General features: G+C 39.3%; 1 protein-coding gene across 1 annotated transcript in view; it reads right to left on the bottom strand.

Moving 5' to 3' along the window:
• Positions 1 to 20,682, bottom strand: part of col22a1 (collagen, type XXII, alpha 1) — a 291,389-nt gene that overhangs the window by 79,354 nt on the left and 191,353 nt on the right. The window contains exons 22-25 of the mRNA XM_048529285.2: positions 13,986 to 14,039; positions 8,602 to 8,655; positions 5,277 to 5,330; positions 1,454 to 1,507 (exon numbers count right to left, since the gene is read on the bottom strand). Of these exons, the coding sequence (XP_048385242.1) occupies positions 1,454 to 1,507; positions 5,277 to 5,330; positions 8,602 to 8,655; positions 13,986 to 14,039 (216 nt within the window). The remainder of the gene's footprint in view (positions 1 to 1,453; positions 1,508 to 5,276; positions 5,331 to 8,601; positions 8,656 to 13,985; positions 14,040 to 20,682) is intronic.

Here is a 20,682-nt window from a genome sequence, read left to right on the forward strand (position 1 = left end):
GATTGCCTCTGATTCTTCTAAATTCCATGAGTATAGGCCCAGCCTATTCAACCTCATCTCCTAAGAAAGAACTTCCATACCTGGTATCAAACGAGTGAGGGGTCCAAAACTGTTCAGTCTACTGACTAGACTGAGTGGTAGCCTTACAAGGATTTGCTTAATTTTAGCAATTATTCCTTCTCTTACCTGCTAAAGTTGTATATTAGCTTTTTGTGATTCATTGATTAGGGCTCCAAAATCCCTCTGTTCTGTAACTTTCTACAATTTTTTTTCTTTCCATTTTACTGTGCTTTTCATGGCATCAGGCTATCCAATGTGTTTCATAATTTCTGAAATACTTTTGAAAAGAAGCTAATGTGGTAACTCAGGCAATATACATTAAGGATTATATTAATTATATAAAGTGCAGACTATTTCTGTGGGAGAAGCGAAAGGAAAAGAAATACAGTTCAGCAGGGATCAATACTGTGCAAGAATTAGAAAGGTTCCTCAAGATGTACAAATCATGACTGTGAAAAATAATGTGGTCAACAACATGACAATGCCTAGAGACCTGGATAACAGAGAGAAGACCACGACGTAGAGAGGGAAAGAGAGTGGATTTAATGCAAATATCTTTTTGGGACGAAGGCACTGAAAACAACAAATGACAATTTCAGTTTGGGTTGCATGTCAAGATCAGAATGCCACATTTTGCATGACAAAAACATATTCATATGACTAATAATGACTCTTCAAGTAAAACACTGGTACAAGCACAACTAGAGTATTGCGTGCAGTTCCGGTCACCACGTTACAGGATTGACTTAATACCTCTGAAGCAAATGCAGAGAGGATTTACCAATATGCTGCTACAAGGAGAGATTCAAAAGGTTGGGGTTTCTTCCTTTTGAACAAAGAACACTGAAGTGGGACATGATTGAGGTGTACAAGATTATCAGAGAGTACGGATACAGTAGACAGGAGGAACACGTTTCCCCTGGCAGACAGTTTAAAACTATGGGTCATAGATTAAAGCTATATGGCAGAAAGATTAGATGAGATGTAAGGAAAAACATTTTTATACAGATGGTGGTGGGTATCTGGAATTTGCTGCCTGATTTGGTGGTGGAGGCAGAGACTCTATAAACTCTTTCAAAAAGTACTTGGTTCTGCATCTCAAGTGCTGTGAGCTGCTATGGGCCGTGTGCAGGAAGCTGGGATTAGAAAGTGTCGGCAAGGACAAGATAGGCTGAATGGCTCCCTTCTGTGCTGTATCATTCTTATTGTTCAACAGTGCAAATTTTACAGATTGTTCTCACTCTTCACTTGGCATATACAAAATGCAAGACCATTTAGTTATCATGGAGTGAGTTAACGCAACTTTGCTACTTTGTATCACACTTTCAGCATTGGGCTAATGCTTAAAAGGATAACACCATAAGATGGAACAGAGAAGAAAAGAAATACTTGCCTTAACTCCAGGAGGTCCAGGGAAGCCATTTTTCCCATCTATCCCAGGTGCACCCTATAAATATATCAATTACAGAAAATGACTATCTTTAGGAATTCTTATCAATTGTGTTATGATTCCAGACCAGGGCCTAAATTTAGTCTAACAAGTAAGATTTTGTTTAAAGGGGAGAAAATTTGAAATCCCAGTTACTTAGTAAGATAAATAAAATTGATGTTATTATACAAATTTAACAAAGCAAACAACATTTTACACATCAACTTACAACAACAATTTACATGAGATAAACATAAATTAACAGGCAAATTTGCTCAAACATACCACAAACTGCATGTTAAATAAACACAGAACAAAACTGGCTGAGCGAAAGAAAATGTAGAATAATGGTTAATATATTTTTTGGGCTGGTGGAAGGTTTATGCTGTAATTCCCCTGGTAACAGTATTGAGACCCTTGCTGAATGATTTGAATTTTGGCGTGAGGGGGGCAATTTTCAAGTTTACAGATAACACGTAACTTGGAAGAATTGCAAACTCAAAGGAGGACACCAGAAGAACACTGGCTAGTGATGAAGTAGGCTGATATGTAGCAGATAAAGTTCGACATGGAGAAGTTTACGTTGAAAATTTGGTCAGAAGGATACTGAAAGACAATTTAAAATAGGAGCACACCTCCAAAGGGAATGCCATAGCAGAGGAACCTGGGGATACAAGCACAAAGATCACTGAAGGTGGCATTACTAAGACAGCTGTAAAGAGAGGATCCAGGGTTCTTGGCTTTACTGATGGAGACGTAGAGTTTAAAAGCAAGGAATGTTGATTTTGTACAAGACACTTTTTAAACCTCAGCTGTGCATTCCAATTTATAATAAAAATATGAATGCATTGGCGAGAATGCAAAAGTAATTTCCCAGAATGGTTCCATGTATGAGAAACTTCAGCTGTAACGATAGGTTGTAAAAAATTGGGATGTTCACCCTGGAGGGAAAAAGGCTGAGAAGAGATCTTTTTGAAGGTTTTAGAATTGTAAAAATAGACTGAAAGCAACAAGAACAAGATGGTACAGTTTGAAAGCGCAAATGAAGTAAGGATGATATGAGAAAGACCTTTTCTATACAGCTAGTTGTTAAGGTATGGAATGCATTGCCTGGAAAAGTGATGTAGTAAGGTTCAACTGAGGCGTTCAAGAGGGCATTAGTGATCCATTAGAACGGTAACAGTCAGGGATATGGGGAAAAGGCAGGAATTGGCACTAGGTAACAGAGCTTCCCTACATAATAGAGCTACTGTAGGCACAGTGGACCAATGGAGTGTTTTTGCACCATAATAATTCTGGGATTCTGTAAATGGCAGACACAACCAAAACTGATCTCATAAAATTCTCAGTAACCTATTCAGGTGGTAGTGAACATTGTAAGTCACAGAAATCTTTTAAAACCCTCCGTTTTTCCTTTTGACAACAGAGCCCATGATTTCCTTCAAACTCCAGAGCAGTTACCTCAAAGACTGCTTGACTCCCATTTGTTTAATCTCTTAGGACTGAACCCATTGGATTCACAAGGCTACACTCCAGCATCCATTGGATAGTGATATCCCAGCTTTCCTGCTACTCAGAGCTGAACTCCAACGGTCAAGGGCTGTCTGTAGACTACCTCTGCTTACAGGTTTCTTTCTTCCAGCTGCTAGCTCTCCTGCAGTCACTTTTCTTTTTTCTCCACTAACCTGTTAAATTCACAGGTATTCCATGTACCCCAAATGTCCAGTAGCACAGAGTCACCAAATATCTTCCAGGGTTTTTCTGAGTCCCAACAGCAAAGAGTTCAGCGCCCTTCTGACAACTCATCAGTACCATCAACAGCTCTTCAACCATATGGAGTTAATTGTATTCCTCTTCAAATGCTCTTCACTTTCCAATTAACTAGAGTTCCCTGCAACAAGGTCTCTCCCCCTTTGTTGAGCAGAGTTGAATACTGCAACACTTTAAATGTGACAATCTCCATTGAAAGAGCTCCCAATCTCATGAACAGTCATGTGAACCGGTTAATGATTTGTAGAGTCATACAGCATTGAAACAGATCCTTTGGTCCAAGTTTCCCAATCTATCAAAATCTATTTGCCTTCATTTGGCCCATATCCCTCTAAATGTTTCCCACTCGTGTACCTATTCAAATATCTTTTGAATGTTGTACCTACATCTGCCACTTCCACATACGAACAACTCTGGGTGGAAAAGTTGCCCATTAAGCCCCATTTAAACTTTTCTCGTCTCACCTTAAAATTCTGCTCTCTAGTTTTGAACTCCCTGAACTTAGGGAAAAGACTAGTGAATGTAGGAGCAATAAAATTGGCCTTCATATGATGGCAGTCTTGGGAAGCATTGATCAAACAGTTGCTTTGATGTCTGAATACAACATTCAAATCCAAACAAGTGCACTCCCACTTATTTAGCAAGGAGTTGCATGTAGACTTTGACAAGGAAAAGAGTGAAGGCTTTGGAAGCTCTTTCCTTGGTAATCTCTGATCAAAGCCCATCCCTTCAAGAGAACAATTCTGCCTCCAGTACTCATGGCTAAAATTACCCTTACAAAGACAATGGCAGGAGCTCCAGAGGAAATTTGCCATGGGCATTCCTACTGGCAGATACAGGATCATAAGACCATAAGACCATAAGACATAAGAGTGGAAGTAAGGCCATTCAGCCCATCAAGTCAACTTCACCATTTAAATCATGGCTGATGGGCATTTCAACACCACTTCCCTGCGCTCTCCCCGTAGTCCTTGATTCCTTCTGAGATCAAGAATTTGTCGATCTCTGCCTTGAAGGCATCCAATGTCCCGGCCTCCACTGCACTCCCATGGCAATGAATTCCACAAGCCCATCACTCTCTGGCTGAAGAAATGTCGTCTCATTTCAGTTTTAAATTTACCCCCTCTAATTTTAAGGCTGTGCCCACGGGTCCTAGTCTCCCCGCCTAACAGAAACAACTTCCTAGCGTCTACCCCTTCTAAACCATACATTATCTGGAAAGTTTCTATTCGATCTCCCCTCAACCTTCTAAACTCTAATGAGTACAATCCCAGAATCCTTAGCCGTTCATCATACGTTAAACCACCAACCAGATTGCTTTGAACTTTGCTGCAGAAACTTAAAAGTAAGAAAACAATGATTGAGAAATTATATTCTGTGAACAGATGGTATCATTTGGGTATGTATTCCAAAGTTAATATCACAGAGTAAATCTTATTTCATAGAGGTATGTGTTGTTGTCCCAGGTAGTATCACACTCATATTGACTATGACAAGGTGAATACAAGTTATTGATTTTGAGTGTGAAAAGAGTTCCAAATCAGGATGGTGAATGGCATGGAAGGGAGCTTGCAAATGGTGGTGGTAACCAATTTTGGACTGAGATGTGGGGGAATTTCTTTACTCAGAGTTGTAAATCTTTGGAATTCCCTACCACTGAGGGTTATGATGCCTCAGTCAAAATGTTCAAGACAAGATGAATGGATTATTAGGTATAAACGGTTTCAAACAATATGGGGATGGTGCAGGAAATGGCACTGAGTTGGTGAATCAGTCATGATTTATTTGAAGCAGATTTGATGGGGCAAATGGCCTACTCTTGCTCCCCACGCTCCTATGAGCATGTAAAGAGATTGGAATGAAATTTCTTTTTGTTTTGTCTTAAAGATAATGGTTTGCAAATTCAGACATTTTCATTAAGCAACAAAATGAATTCCACACTAAAATGGCACAGTAAGATTTTAAACTCCCCATCACTGTGTCCACAAAAGAGTAAGATGGTGGTATTTGTTCTTACTGGTTTTCCAATTGATCCGGGTTTTCCTGGGAAGCCAATTTCACCTGGTAGTCCCTATGAAACATAAAATGTGAATTACATAGCAGCAAATGTTGTTCGTTATCAAGTAAATACACCAGAATTTGCCACAACTGAGCATATACTTCCTTAAATCTGATTAAAAGAACTGAATGCGTTTTTCAAAAATGTGTGCTAAAGATCTTCTGCTATTATACTTGTCAGCCAAGTATTGACTGAGCAACCAAGAATCTAACACTTGTGAAATTCCACTGTCTGTCAGCATCTCCACACTTTTACTGAGAAGCGAGGCTTGAATTGAGAAGTTTGCATCCTCACAGGAACCAGCCATTTTTGTAGAGGCAATGAATTGGGTTTGACTATAATTTGCAAATCCATGGTTCACAGAGGCAACTACACACGTTTAATTAGAGCTGCTTCCATCAAGTGTGACTTTCATCCGTGAGATATCAAAATGCAACCGATGCACTTTAGAATTGGTCGGAGAAGGTTTATGGATGCCAAATTCCTTTGGAGAGGTATGTACATCTTTTTGGAGATGTACGTACTCTTTTGGATATGGACCCAGGACACATTTGAAATAGATGCCCTGTAGGAGAGGCAGGATGGCCTTTGGGGAGGTGAGGATCCCTTGGCAAATATTAAAAGTAGACATGAATATGTGTTTAAAAACAGCTAACCATTCTTCTCATTGTCAACAAAGCTATTAAGGAGAGCTGTAAATCTGTTCAGGCATTTTTATTTTCTGTCTTTCATTTCATTTTAAAGAAAGTTGTAAAATCTATGTTAAAAAAGTGCTTGCTATCTCACTCTGCCTGTTTTCATAAGCCTAAGGACCATAGTCCTTGATTGATCCTGCATGACTATTTTCATGATATATCATCACCACAGAAGGAATTGTCAGTTCACAAGTTGAGTAAGAATTCCAAATGGTTGCATGATCTGAAACAAAAACAGAAAATACTGACAAAACTCAGCAAGTCTGGCATCATCTGTGGAGAGAAAGCAGTCATCATCTTGATTCCAGTGAGTCTTCATCAGAACTGGTAGTAGCTAGGGAAAAAAAAAGTGGTATTTATGCTGAAGATGAAGTTGGGGGGTGGGGGGGGGGGGTGGAGGTATGGGGACAGGTGAGCCAGTACATGGAAATAGTGCCTAGAGTGAGAGAGATATGAAAGGGATAGGCAGAAAGGGGGATTGTGGACAATAGGCCAGGACAGCAGAGGAGCCAAATAAGTGATAATGAGAGCTGGAAGTAGGAGAAAATGAGTTGGCTGTAGTGAAAGCAATCCATGTCATGACAAGATAAAAACATGGAAGGGCAGAATCAGACTCTAAAGTTATTGAACTCAATGTTGACTCCTAGAGGCCCCTAGGAGAAAATGAGGTGCTGTGCATTTTTGCTCTAAATGGCCAGGTCCTTTGATATGAATTGCAATGCCTGTGCTTATGAAGCACTGAAGGAAATTAAATCCAATGATTGCTTTTTATCACTTCAGGGTTTTTTTTTTGGTTTTGAAGGAGTGGCTTAATAATAGATACCTAAGGCATTTATTTAAGCACATAATGGGTCCCTGTCTGTGGTGGATACTGGGCGAATTAGCATGGTAAGTGTATGGCCAAAGGATTGAAGTGGCTTTGGAGATAGTGAGTAGGTATGGAGGCTATGACGGATCGTGGAGATGGGAGGAGTACATAACAGACAGCTATGCAGGGATGAGCAGACATGGGTGGCGGGTATCAGGAGCTAAGTCATGGAAACCTTGCAGGGTTTGGGCATGGGGAGATTAGATGGATGGATAACAGGACGTGAAATCTGAGGGTCACGAATTTTACAACTTTCTTCATAACTTCGATAAAGTGCTGAAGTATTGGAACACTGAGGCAAACCTTTTGTTCAAAGCACCTGATAGCTTGCAAACATCTTCAAGTGTCACTCACTATGACCCTAGGTTTGCTTGCACCCAGCAACTTCCTCTTTGGAACAAATATTTAAACTTCTTGGGCACTTTCTTCCGGGTTGGGTTTGCAGAGTTGGGAATTGTCTTGATTCTGCGCTCCAAATCTGGGATTGAAATTTCAGACCTAAACTATTGGATGCCTGAACACATACTTCTTGTTTGTCCAATCGGGTATATAGAATAGATCCATTTACTAAACTTAACTAAACGCCATATTTCGAATGCAACAGTCGATGGAGCTAAGACCGATAATTTTTCAACTCTGTGCAGATATAACTTACAAAAGTAACAAAATATAAAAATAGGAAAGATGTAAAACAAGCCTATAGGTGGTTTTACACTTTTATACTTTCAAACTACCATACAACGTTAAAATTTATCCATGTATTTTGTGCAGTAACTTTTAAAAACTATTACTTTTAAAAGAATAATGTTGGCCTATAATTTGCCAAAATAATTATTAGGGCTCACAGTGCTCGATGCTGATAATGAACAAATGATACTGTAACTTTAGACAAGAATTGGGTGCACAGTTATTCCTAAGCAGCCACAAGTTGCTGGCAAATTGTTCAATTTGTTATTATCTTAAAAGAAATAAGTTCACTGAGTGTCTCACTAATGCAACATATTGAATGGTGTGAAGTTGCTGTGTTTGAGGAACAGGTACAGAATACTTAACTTTAGTCCAATCCAGTATAAGTATCCTTTTAATAACACGACTCTGAAAACATGGTTTATCAGCTCTGAAAATGATTAAAAGTCTAGAGATACATTCCTTCAGGTTCTAACTGTTGTTACAGTTTTAAAGATGTGATTTTATTTAATAAAATGTTCACTGTTTCTTTCTGCCCTTCTTGTTCCTCAGATTCCAAACATTCTTTCCTTCACTTCACTACTTTTCCAATATTTGATTTGACATTAGTTTGCCCACTTTAACTGAAACTTCCTTCTCAGTCCTTGCATCATTGGTTTCACAATACTTTAATTTTATTAACTAAGACAATACACAGTTGTTGGATTCTAGCACTCAGGCGTTAGTTTCCTGGTTTGCCTTGCTAAAATATTGTTAACTCACACTTTCAGCAATTTCTCAAGCAAACAATTTAATGTTTAAAATGCAATCTAATGATTGCCAGATAATGCACTTTGGCCACAAAACTGTAGCCTTTTATAAGCTGTAAAAATAAATGATACTGCTCTTTGATTAGGCAAAAGAAAAGCAAGAAAATATCAACAGGAAATAGTCAAAATGACCAATTCATATACATGTTTGGTAACATGTTCTCTTTTTATCCAACAATATGTAAAGTTTACATTGAATTGAAATGTTCACAAAGCTCTCTGACCTGTTCTCCAGGCTGTCCTGTCGGTCCGGGAGCACCAGGTTCCCCTTTAGGACCCTAGAAAAGGTAGCAAAAAACATGGCTAAGAAGGATGCAGTTGAAGTTCTCACAGAGGTCAGTGGGATCATTTCATGAAGGGTTAAGTTGCATGCTAGATATGTTGCTGTGAATGTTATTGATCATGCCACGTCTACCAGAAGGAACATTATAACTAGTCTCAGTACCTTTGCTTTGCTGAGCTGACAATTAGCCTTTACCCAATGGTCCAAGCAATAGTGTGCCTTTCCATGAGTTTCATTTAACAATGTGATTACACTGTGTTTTAAACCTTGAATGTTTTCCAAATATTGAATACGTAGTCTCAAGAGTGTAGAACCTGTGTAATCAATGTGAGTAGAGACAGTCAATGTCCTTTGGGTACGTGGTAAAATATTTTGGCAAAAGGAGGTAAAGAATATGATGAATTATTTATTATTAAGCTTGGCGGAGGCAAAGAGTCAGCCCAAAATTGGACCATCTGTATCTTTAACATTAACTGAGCAGATTACAGTGATAATGTCTCCACATGTTCACATTGCATAAAGAAGTACACAGCTAAATCTCAAGAGTCAGTCAGTAATAGGGAAGGAACACTCTGATTGGAAGGACTGTGGATGGGAAGATCAATTCTCATTTAAAACAGAGAGAGAAATGCTTCAACTTTATTGAAGAATCCAATACCAGAGCAATCCTGGCTCCCATTCCTCTCATCTTACACTCATTTCTGTCATTTGTTGAGGCTACCACTCTTTTTCTTTTATTTTTCTTATTTTTGTTTCGGAACTGTGAGTCAAAATTGGGAATTAAACTTTGAATTCTGAACAGCAGCTTTTTTGGAAAAAGAGAAAAGAACACAGACGGATGTTTACTGTGGGGAATTGGCCTGGAAGAATAATGCAGGCTCATCACTGTACATGGTTTGGCACTGAGATACGGCTATGCTCAGGGCCTGGCAGCTGGTTGGCTGGTGAATTGATCAATCAAGAAAGGATTGGTGATAGTCAGTCAACCACAGAGAATGCTGAAAAAGAGAGAACAAAGAAAAGACTGATGGTGACTGGGGTTTTCAGCAGGAGGCAGTTTTGCTTTAGAAGCTGCCTGATAGGTAAGCTGTTTATTTTGGTGTTGCTCCCTCCAGTTATTAACTTGTTACAAGTTCTGAGAGAGAAAAAAATACCCAGTGTTAAGAAATAAGCAATAGGCCCCAGGGATCTGTGGAAGTTGTTTGCATCAACAGTGACTTTGGAATTCATGTAAGATACACAGTCAAACATGCCTGCAATTCAAAACATCATTTAAGGATTTTACATATGGCATGTTTTCATTATTGAAATGGTTATTACACTGGTAACTTGACAATTTTTTCATTTAAAATAAAATTATCCCTTAATTCTGCATGTCTATGAGTAGTGGTGGTAATGGGTGGACTGGCAATGGTCAATGAAAATTTATTTCTATCATAGATATTAATTAGATTATCTTGTTGTTCTGCTAAAGTTTCATTATTAATAATAATTTGTTAATTTTGTTGTAATTATAAACTTGGTATTAAAGATCTGTTACTAGTCAATTCAAGTTAGGAACAATCGAGTAACTGTAAGGGTCATTGAATGTTTTAATTTCACTGTTTTACAAATTCAGTGATAGTGAGGCAGCTTTGTTTGACTTGCTGTCCTCGTGTCATTGCACAAGGAATCTAAAACAGGTGCTAGGTTCAACAGATAGATTGATGGGAGCCTAGTACCTGTCGCAGGTAGTCAACAGGACTGCCTGAAAAATGGCCTGACACAATGTTAGGTTGGATGGCATTCTTGTTGATGTGGGATGTCATTCCTTAAAAAAATTCAATCTTTATACTTATGTCACAGGCATAAAAAAAAGTTCAAGGATATTTAGTTTCTACCCCAGTGTATTTAATCCAGAAATACAAATAAAAACTTGCAAGAAATGTATGATTTGATGAAAGCAAGGAATTTTTGGAGAACAGATCTCTAGATTGCTGTTTCATATTTGACGTTTGAATTATGAATGCAAGCATGAAGGTTCAAGGCTTCTCTTTTGAAAGGAGGTCATTGAAAAATGAACACAAACAGAGAATACTGGAGAAACTCAGCAGGTCTGGCAACATCTGAGGAGACAGAAACAGAGTTAACATTTTGAGACTGGTATGACTCTTCAGAACTTCAAAAATGAAGGATTCTTTTGAGGTGTTTGATACTTTCAGGAATCAATAAGTTAAATCAATTCCAAGTTAAATTGTGACTGGAAGACAAAGGTAGAATTAGAGGTGACTCTATAGGTAATGTTACAAAAGACTCCTTCATGCTGAAAAGCCTGGAAAGGTTTCCCAATGAGATAATGTCGGCCAAAAAATCTGGGGTCTGTCAAGAGGCTGTGAGGGAGGTAAACTGTGATTACCTATGAAACAGTGACCTAAATAGTCCACATTCATATTTAACTTTGTGTTTTTTGGCTCTGAAATTATGTCACAAGATATACAAATATCTAATATATTCGGCTCAAATTAATTGCTCTGCCATTTTAATGGATTGTTAACCACTAGATTTTAAGCTTGTCAGCATCTCTAATAAAGCCAAGCAGACAGAGCTTTAGGGACACAAAACAAAAGTAACCCACTTGGGTCCTCCAGCCTGACTGACTATTCAATTAAATCATGGTTGATCCACACCTCTGTTTACTCACACTAGCCCCTTGATGCACACAACTACCAAAAAATGACAGTGAATGTATTAAATATTTGTATTGCAGACTGCAATTTCATTGCGGCAATTAATAAGGAAATCTGGCAAAGTTTATGACAGACTGCCTGTTGATCTGATGTCATCATATTTCTGTCACTGCTGAAACTTTTCATCGACTTTGCAAAGATTTATTCTGCAGTGCTGCTACATTTATACCACTTGACCACAAGATGGTGGCATTTGCTTTTGAAACAAGTAAAAACACACACATCAGTACATTAACAACTTCCACACATTTCTCCAAAACCTTCAGTGAAATTTAAACATGATTCACAAATTAGTGACAGCAGATAAGCACAGTGGGGACAATTTACTAGAAAACATATTTTTTTTAACAAATTTTTATGCCAGGGTATCATTTTTTGGACAATGATTTTAAATTTATTTTTGTGTTCCGGCATTTTTTTGGAATGAAAGCTCATGCTTGGGAACAGAACACTTGCCATTTCATATCCAAGTACCAAGATCAAACACTATCACTTGAAGTACAACGGAGAGTTAAGGCCCCACTATTTTGCCCAAATAATGTATGGAATTATGGAATCCTTACAGTGTAGGAGCAGGCCATTTGGCCCATCAATTCCACACTGACCATCTGAAGTGCAGCCCACCCAGAACCACTCCACTACCCTATCCCCCTAACCTTGCATTTTCCACGGCTAATCCACCTCGGCACACATCCCTGGACACTATCGACAATTTGACATGGTCAATTCACCTAACCTGCACATCTTTGGACTGTAGGAGGAAACCCATGTAGACAGGGGTGAACGTGTGAACGTCACACAGACAGTCATCCGGGGGGGGGGAATGAAAGCCTGGTTCTTGGTGAAATGAGGCAGTAGTGCTAACCACTGAGCCACCATATTGCCCCAATGCCATTTCATGCCAATCTCATTCTATGACAAAAATGTGACATTTTGCCACTGCACATCCTGCGGCCAACCTGGAATGAGGTTTTTTTAAAAAATAAATTTATTGTGTGGGCAATCTGTGTCATTCGAATGTGAACATCATTAGCGAGGTCAACATTTCTTTCTTATCCCTATTTCCCCTGAAAAGGAGGTTTTGTGTTGTTCTTTTGAACATCTGGAGTCCAAATGGTGTACATAGACTGCCAATGCTGTTAGGAAGGGAGTTCTGTCCAGCTGCATTGATTTCAGGCTTCATAGCAGTTTGATGCAACTGTTGCTAAATCTGTCACATTGCTCTGGGTCTGAACCCACATGTAGGGCAAGTAAGTAACAATGGTAGATTTCCTTCCCACAAGGACATTGGTGAACCAGACTGAATTTTATTTAATGCATATTGTAAAATTAAAACTATATTTTTCCAGTTCCATTAATTGAACTCAAATTCCACACGAGCTTTAACAGGATTTGGACATGTACCTACAGAGAATTCGCCTGCAAAGCTGGATTTTTACATCAGTGATGTTACTACTATGCCACAGCGTCCATCTATTAATGCTGTGGCAATTGATGGCAAATTAGAGAAGATTTTGTTGCTGAGGGAGAGAAGGCATTCTTCAGTGTATTCTCTCATTCCCAAAAGTACAGGAGTAGATTTGAACAGATTAGTTTAGCTGCAAAGTGGCAAGGTCAGTAAATGAACAGTCCTGTGTGACATTGAGGCATAGAGAAAATAAAATACAAGATTTATAATATTGATTAAGTTGAATTTATTTTTCAAACATTCATGCATGTAAACATGCATGTTACGGCAGTTAAGAGTCAACCACATTGCAATGGTTCTTGACTTATATGTCGACTAAATTAAGTAAAAATGGCAGATTTCCTTCCCTAAAGGGCATTAGTGAACACTTTGTGTTTTTACTTTAATTGGCAGTAGCTACATGATCACCATTGGTCCAGATTTCTACTGAATGCAAATTTCATCATCATGGGATTCAAATTCAAATTCAGAACATTAGCTTATGATTCAGGGTTACTTCCTCAGTGATTGCGGCGATTATGATATCACTACTTCCCCTTTACTTTTGAGTGAACTAACATAAGAGTGTCATAAGGATGTCATCATTATGCATAACATCACCTGCACTAGACAAGAAAACAAATTTAACTACAACAAATAACAACTATAATTGATTTGAAGTCAATTTCCTGCTCCCACTGGCAAATAAGTCCAGCCTCTTGAATGTCGTTGGATGATGAAACGGTCAGCAACATGCTGGACTCAGTAGCATCACCAAGAGTGGTGGCCGCAGCTGGAACTGTCCTGGTTTGACCCACCAAAATGCACACCTTGTATTTATCTAAATTCTCAGCTAACTAGTCCAGTTGATGGAGTTCTTGATGCATTCCCAGATAACCTTCTTCACTGTCCACCATATCACCAATCTTGATATCATCTGCAAATTTAATAATTATACCTCCAAAATTCTCATCCAAATCATTTATATAAATGATGAATAAAGTGGAACCAGCACTGATTCCTATGGCACTTCGCTGGTCACAGGCTTCCAGACTGACAATAACGCTGGTGAAGCTTGAAGGAAACTAAGATCAAGGCTGGAATTAAGCTTTACTTATTCAGAGGACAAGCTCTCTGAAGTTTATCACTCACCGGAGGTCCAGCAATTCCTTGCAAACCAGGCAGTCCCCGATCACCCTTCCTTCCCTAAAGAACAGCAGAAGGAACAGGATCAGTGGTCGAACATATTCAAATAAGACAATGAATATTGGGGCAGAGTCAATTGTTTGTAGTAGAGCATGGTGGTGCTCCATGATGTGACTTCTACAATAATGAAAGAAGGAAGTGTGCAATAATATACATTTTTATGGTAAGAACATAAGAATTAGGAGCGGGAGTAGGCCATTTGACCCATTCAGCCTATTTCTCTATTCAAGATGATCATGGCTGATCTTCAGTTTCTTGTTAACACCCCAGGCTCCTTTATTCCTTGAGAGATCAAAAATCTATTTTGGTCTTGAAATGTATCTTGGGTTAAAAAATTCCAAATATTTATCATCGTTTGAAAGAAGAAATTTCTCTTCTTCCCAGCTAAGGGAACCACATCTCAGTATCTATTCTGTTAAACCTCCTCATGATCATAAGTTAATTAAAAGAGCCTCTCATCTTGCAAAGAATCAGACAGTATAGGACCAATTTATTTGGTCTTTCTCCATAAGATAATCCCCTCATCCCAAGAACCAATCTAGTGAACCATTCATCTAACCATATCATAACTAATTATTCCTTTTTCCTGAATGTATTTATTTAGCTTCCCCTTAAGTGCATTTCCCATAATCTTGCTCATGGTTTTCACTCAAAAACTGCACAATGCAATCTTTTCAAGCATGTTTGATTTAGCTCAATAGGCTTCCAGTGATAAAAACAGTTGGAAACTTAATTTTACCAGAAAATCTAAGTCTGATTTCTAGGCTCTAGATGATGTTAAGATTATCACCAATGGACTCCTAAATGCCAACTGCAGTGCAAATGAACACATCTTTGGTATCCCAGAGAGTGATCACAGAAGCATCAAAACAGAACATATGGCCATTTGGTCAACAAGTAGCCTTCAGGCCTAAACCCATTTTCCAGTTTTTGATCTGTAGTCTAGTAGGTGTTTCCAGTGCATTTCCAAGATTTCTTTCAACATATTCTGAAGGTTTGTGCTTCTATCATCTTTTCAGGCAGTGAAATCAAGTTCCTTACCAAATTACCTCATAATGAGGGTGAGTTAACAGGAAACAGGGGATTCATTCACTAGCCCAGCTCCTCAATGAGAAATAGAGTCATAGAGTTAAAGAGATCTGCAGCATGGAAACAGGCCCTTCTGCCCAACTGGCCGACACTGCCCAGTTTTCATGATAAAACTATTTGCCTGCATTTGGTCCATTTCCCTCCATCCTAGCCCACCTGTGTACTAGTCTAAATATTTGTTAAATGATGGAATTGTACTTGCTTCCAATATTACCTCTAGCAACTTTTTCCCAGACACTCAACACCTTTTGAGTGAAACAAATTGCTCCCTGGACCCTTTCATTTCTCTCTGCTCTCACCTTTAACCTATACTGCATTGTTTTATACTCCTCTATCACAGGGGAAAGCTATTGGCTATCTATCTTGTCCATGCCATTCATTAATTTATAGACTCCTATAACGTCACTCCTCAGTCTCCTAACATCCAGAGAAAAACGTCCCAGCCTCTCTTGTTATTCAAACCTTACAGTCCAGGCAGCATCTTATTAAATCTTTTCTTAACTCTTTCTAGTTTAATAATATGTTTCCTATAGTTGGAAGACCAGAACTGCACACAGTACTCCAAATGTGTCCTCACGAATGCCTTGTACAGCCACAACAAGACATCCCAACTCCTATACTCAGTGCTCTGATCAATGAAAGCAAGCATGCCGGAAGCGTTCTTCACTGCCCTACCATTGACTGTGTAAGTTCTGTCCTGGTTTGACCCACCAAAATGCACACCTTGTATTTATTTAAATTCTCAGCTAACTAGTCCAGTTGATGGAGTTCTTGAAGCATTCCCAGATAACCTTCTTCACTGTCCACCATATCACCAATCTTGATATCATCTGCAAATTTAATAATTACACCTCCAAAATTCTCATCCAAATCATTTATATAAATGATGAATAAAAGTGGAACCAGCACTGATTCCTATGGCACTTCACTGGTCACAGGCTTCCAGACTGACAAATAATCCTCTACCAATAGTCTCTGTCTTCTATCGTCAAGCCAATTTGTATCCAACTGGTTAGCTCTCCTTGGATCCTGTGTGATTTAACCTTACTCAAAAATCTACCATGTGGTACATTATCAAAGGCCTTGCTAAATTCCATGGAGACAATGTCTACTGCACTGCCCTCATTTACTTTCTTGGTCACCCTTTTAAAACACTCCAGAAAATTCATAACACACAATTTCCCCCTCACAAAGCCATGCTGACTATCTCAAATGAGTCCTTGCCTCTTCAAATGCCTGTAGATCCTGTCTCTCAGAATTTCCTCAGATGTTAGGCTCACTGGACTGGAGTTCCCAGGCATGTCCCTGAAGCTTTTTCAAATAATGTCACAACATTAGCCACCTCTGACCTTTGGGAACATCACTCATGGCTGTCAATGATACAAATATCTCTGCTAGGAGTCCCGCTATTTCCTCCCAAGCCTCCCGCAAAGTCCTGAAATATACTTCATTAGGTCACAGGAATTTATCTACCTTAATTGCATTTTAAGACTTCTGTAATGTGGAATTCATCGAGGGCCGAAGGGCCTGTACTGTGCTGTAATGTTCTATGAATCTCTTCAGTACATCATTGTTTACTTCCAGAAGTTCCCCAGCATCCATGCTTTTCTCAACATAACTACTAATGAGAAATATCCGTTTAGAATCTCACCCACATCTTGTGGCTCCACACACCTTTTTTAATCTTTAAGAGGCCCTATCGTCTCGTGAGTTACTCTTTTTCCTTCATTAACTTGTAGAATCTCTTTGGTTTCTCCTTCACCTTATCTGCCAAAGCCAGTTCATGTGCCCTTTTAGCCTTCCTGATTTCTCTCTTAAGTGTACTCTATACTCCTCAAGGGATTCACTTGATCCCAGCTGCCGCACATGTCACATGCCTCCTTCTTTTTCTGGACCAGGTCCTCAATAGCTCGAGTCATCCACGATTCCCTACTACTGCCACCCTTATTGTTCACTCTAGCAGGAACATGTTGATCCTGAACCATCATTAACTCACTTTTGATAGCCTCCCACTTATGAGACATCCCTTTGCCTGCCAAAAGCCTCCCCCAGTCAACTTTTTAAAGTTTTTGTCAAGACCGGCAAAATTGGCCTCACCCCAATTTAGAACTTGAACTTACGGACCAGGCCTATCCTCTTCTATAGCTATTTTAAAGTCCTGGTCACTGTTCTCAAAGTGTTCCCCTTCTAACACCTCTGTACTTGCCCTGCCTTTTTACCCAAGAGGAGGTCAAGTTTTGTCCCTTCTCTAGTATGGCCATCTAAATACAGCATGAGAAATTCTTCCTGAACACAATTAACAAATTTCTCTTCATTCAAGCCCTTAATACTGCGGCTGGCCCAGTTGATGTTAAGAAAATTAAAATCCCCTACTATTCCAGCTCTTATTATTCTTCCAGCAACCTGTGATCTCCTTTCATACCTACTTCTGAATCTCCCATCAACTATTAGGGGTCCTATGATACAATGCTGTGAAAGTGATCTCACCCTTTTCATTTCTCAGTTCTACCTGTATAATAAGCTCATTGGAAAAACCCTCAAGAATGTCATCTTGCAGTACTGCCATGATGTTGTCCCGCATCAAAACTGTGACATCCCCCCACCCCCTTGCCTCCCCTTCAATCCCTCCTATAGCATCTATATCCTGAATATTGAGTTGCCACTCCCTCCCTCAGCCATGTTTCTGTAATAGCTATAATATCCCAGTCTCACGTACACATCCATGCCCCAATGTCATTTGCCTTACCTGTCAGGCCTCCTGCATTGAATTAAATGAAGTTTATGTCAGACTTCCCTTGTTTCCTGCCACACTATTGCCTGCTCTGCCAAGTACTAGGGTTACCAACTGTGCCTTTACTATTTACCTGGCTCACATTCTGTACTGTCAACAGCCTTTCTCTTTTGTCTCCCTGCTGCTTTGGATCTCCCCAACCCCCACCAGATTAGTTTAAATCTGGTACGACAGGCATTGTGCAGGGTCTCAGAAGAAAGGGAATGTTGAACAGATAATGAGAAAGAGAAACACAACAGAGAAAATAATGTTAAATGGCTGAGTTTATGAATCAGAAAGAGCATGAAGAAAATTCAAGAAATTTCGAAGACGTAAAACTGACTGATTGGTCTCTGTCTCATTAATTTGGAATTGTATGACCAATAATGGAATGGCAATCAGTTGCATAGCAACATGGCAACTGTTATGTAATAACATAAACTAACCTCTTATGACACAATCAATAGCAAATAAAAGTGCGACAATCATTCTCAGGGAGATGTCAGTCAGGATAACAGAATTTTAATTTTCATCTTAATTGTACAGTTGCTAGCTCATAATTTCCTCAAAATCTGCTCATGATTTATGATTGTAGTCTCAATATTAAACAAACCTTTTTGAAGATATAAATTGTGATCACAAGAACTGACTGCTACTTGCTGTCTAGTGTGATAAAACATTTTGTACAGCATTTGCATTGGCATAAACTGAGAAGTTCTGAATTGCCATTTTTGTGTTGTACGGTTTATGCAAGTCTATGGATTTCTGTTATTCATCTTTAAAGCTGATGAAGCTTGATGTCACGAATTTTTAAAACTTTCCTCTGTCCATCTTTCTCCTTCAAACATCAACTCCATTTGAGATCCTGATATATGATTCAGTATCACTTTGGCCAAGTGTAGCCAGTAAATGTAGGATCAGAGGATAATGGAAGCAAATACAAATTGAGAATAGATTGGGCCCGGTTCATTTTAATTTCAGAATTCTTATTCACATCAAACCTTTCAGCTTCCTAACCATGTAAGCCCAGTCAAAACGACTAGCTCGTACTCTTCAGTGGGACAGCAATTATTTAGAAGTTATGTTACTGCTCGCATCCCACGGGCAGGAGTCCAACATTTGTTCCCCAACCCCAGTTCCATATGGAGAAGGTGGCAGCGAGCTGTCTTCATGAGCTTCTGCAATCCTTGTAGGGAAGCTGTTTGGAAGAGAGTTTCATGATTTGACCCAGACAGGATGGCTTGTGGCTTGGTGATGTGCCCATGCATCTGCTCCCTTTTTACTTCTAGTTGGCAGGAGTCATGAGTTGAAGGAGACTGGATGAATTACTTTACTATATCGTTTACTCTCTACACACTGCTACCTTTAGCAGCGGTTCAGTGACTGTGGTTCGATTGTGTTTGGAATGACTATTGAATTCCATTGGGAGTTCCAATCAAGTGAGTTGCACTGTCCTGGATGGTGTGCTGCTTGGATGTGTTGTTGGACTTATACCCAGCCAGGCAAGTGTAGAGTGTTCTATCGAACTCCTGATCTATGTCTTGTAGATAGTTGGCAGTTGATGAGTTACTCAATGCTGAATTCCAAGCTTTTGATTTTCTCTTGTAATTACAGTATTTAGATGGCTGGTCCAGTTCAGTTTCTAGGCTGCTTTCGAATGGACCTTGGCATTAAACTAAGTTGACTGGGGAAAGGGTAGGCAAATGCAGGGCAGTCCAGCCTTGTTCTTTTGAGTTGATGCCAAAAAAAAATTCAAAAGTTTATCTTGCTGGAGATTTTCTCTCAAATTTCAGCAAGTTTAACCTGATGGCTTTATGTAAGCTTCATTTGATCAGAAAGGATAGATCACATCCAGATTGAGGCACAGCACAAGTGATTGTATTATTTCTGAATTTTGGAGCAATGAGTGAATTTGATGCAGAGGCTAAGAGGTGTTTTTCACTTTTTTTTAGTTCAAGGCTTGTAAGGCAGTTTTTTTTAATCTGGTTAATTTGAAACCCAGGATCAGGGGCCCAGCAGAAGACAAAGAGTGACATCAGAGGAAAATCATAAGCTTGTTGTTTGGTAATAACTACTAATTTGGCTGTGTATTATGAGCTATTTTCAGATTAAAAGTAAGTAGGAGAAATATTTTACAGATGAAAACCTGAAAGACCAGTAGGAAATTAAAAAAATATAAATTAAGAAGTAAATAGAGATGCAGGGCCAGGTGATGTGTTGTATCTGCATGATGTAGGAACTGGTTGACCCTGTTGTGGTTCAGGGTGACCACATCTGTAACAACTGTTGGTTGCTTGAGAAAGTCAGTTCAGAGTCAATCAGCTGAGGCCTGAGCTTTGAATGTAGTGATACCTGCAGTGTTTCAGTAAGTTGTCACACTCTTTAGATTTAGTACCTCAAATTTGGTCAATGGTGTGGGACAGGAATGTATGGCTACAAGCAAGGTAGAGGGATCCAGGAGTTAGTGCTGAAGGAGCCTCAGCCCTTGATCTTGTCTAGCAGGTTTGGGATTCTTGCTCCCTGTGTGGATGAGTGGAAGGACGCTTTTCTTATTCATTCACGGGATAAGGGCATCGCTGGCTAGGCCAGCATTTATTGCCAATCCCTAGTTGCCCAGAAGGCAATTAAGCATCAACCACATTGCTATCAGTCTGTAGTCACATGTGGACCAGCCCAGGTAAAGGTGACAGTTTCCTTCCCTAAAGGACATGAGTAAAACAGACGGGCTTTTCTAAGAATCAGCAGTGGCTTCATGGTTACCTTAATTAAAGAATTTTTTTCGAA

Source organism: Stegostoma tigrinum, chromosome 5, assembly GCF_030684315.1.
Source record: "Stegostoma tigrinum isolate sSteTig4 chromosome 5, sSteTig4.hap1, whole genome shotgun sequence".
Taxonomy (NCBI): Eukaryota; Metazoa; Chordata; class Chondrichthyes; order Orectolobiformes; family Stegostomatidae; genus Stegostoma; species Stegostoma tigrinum.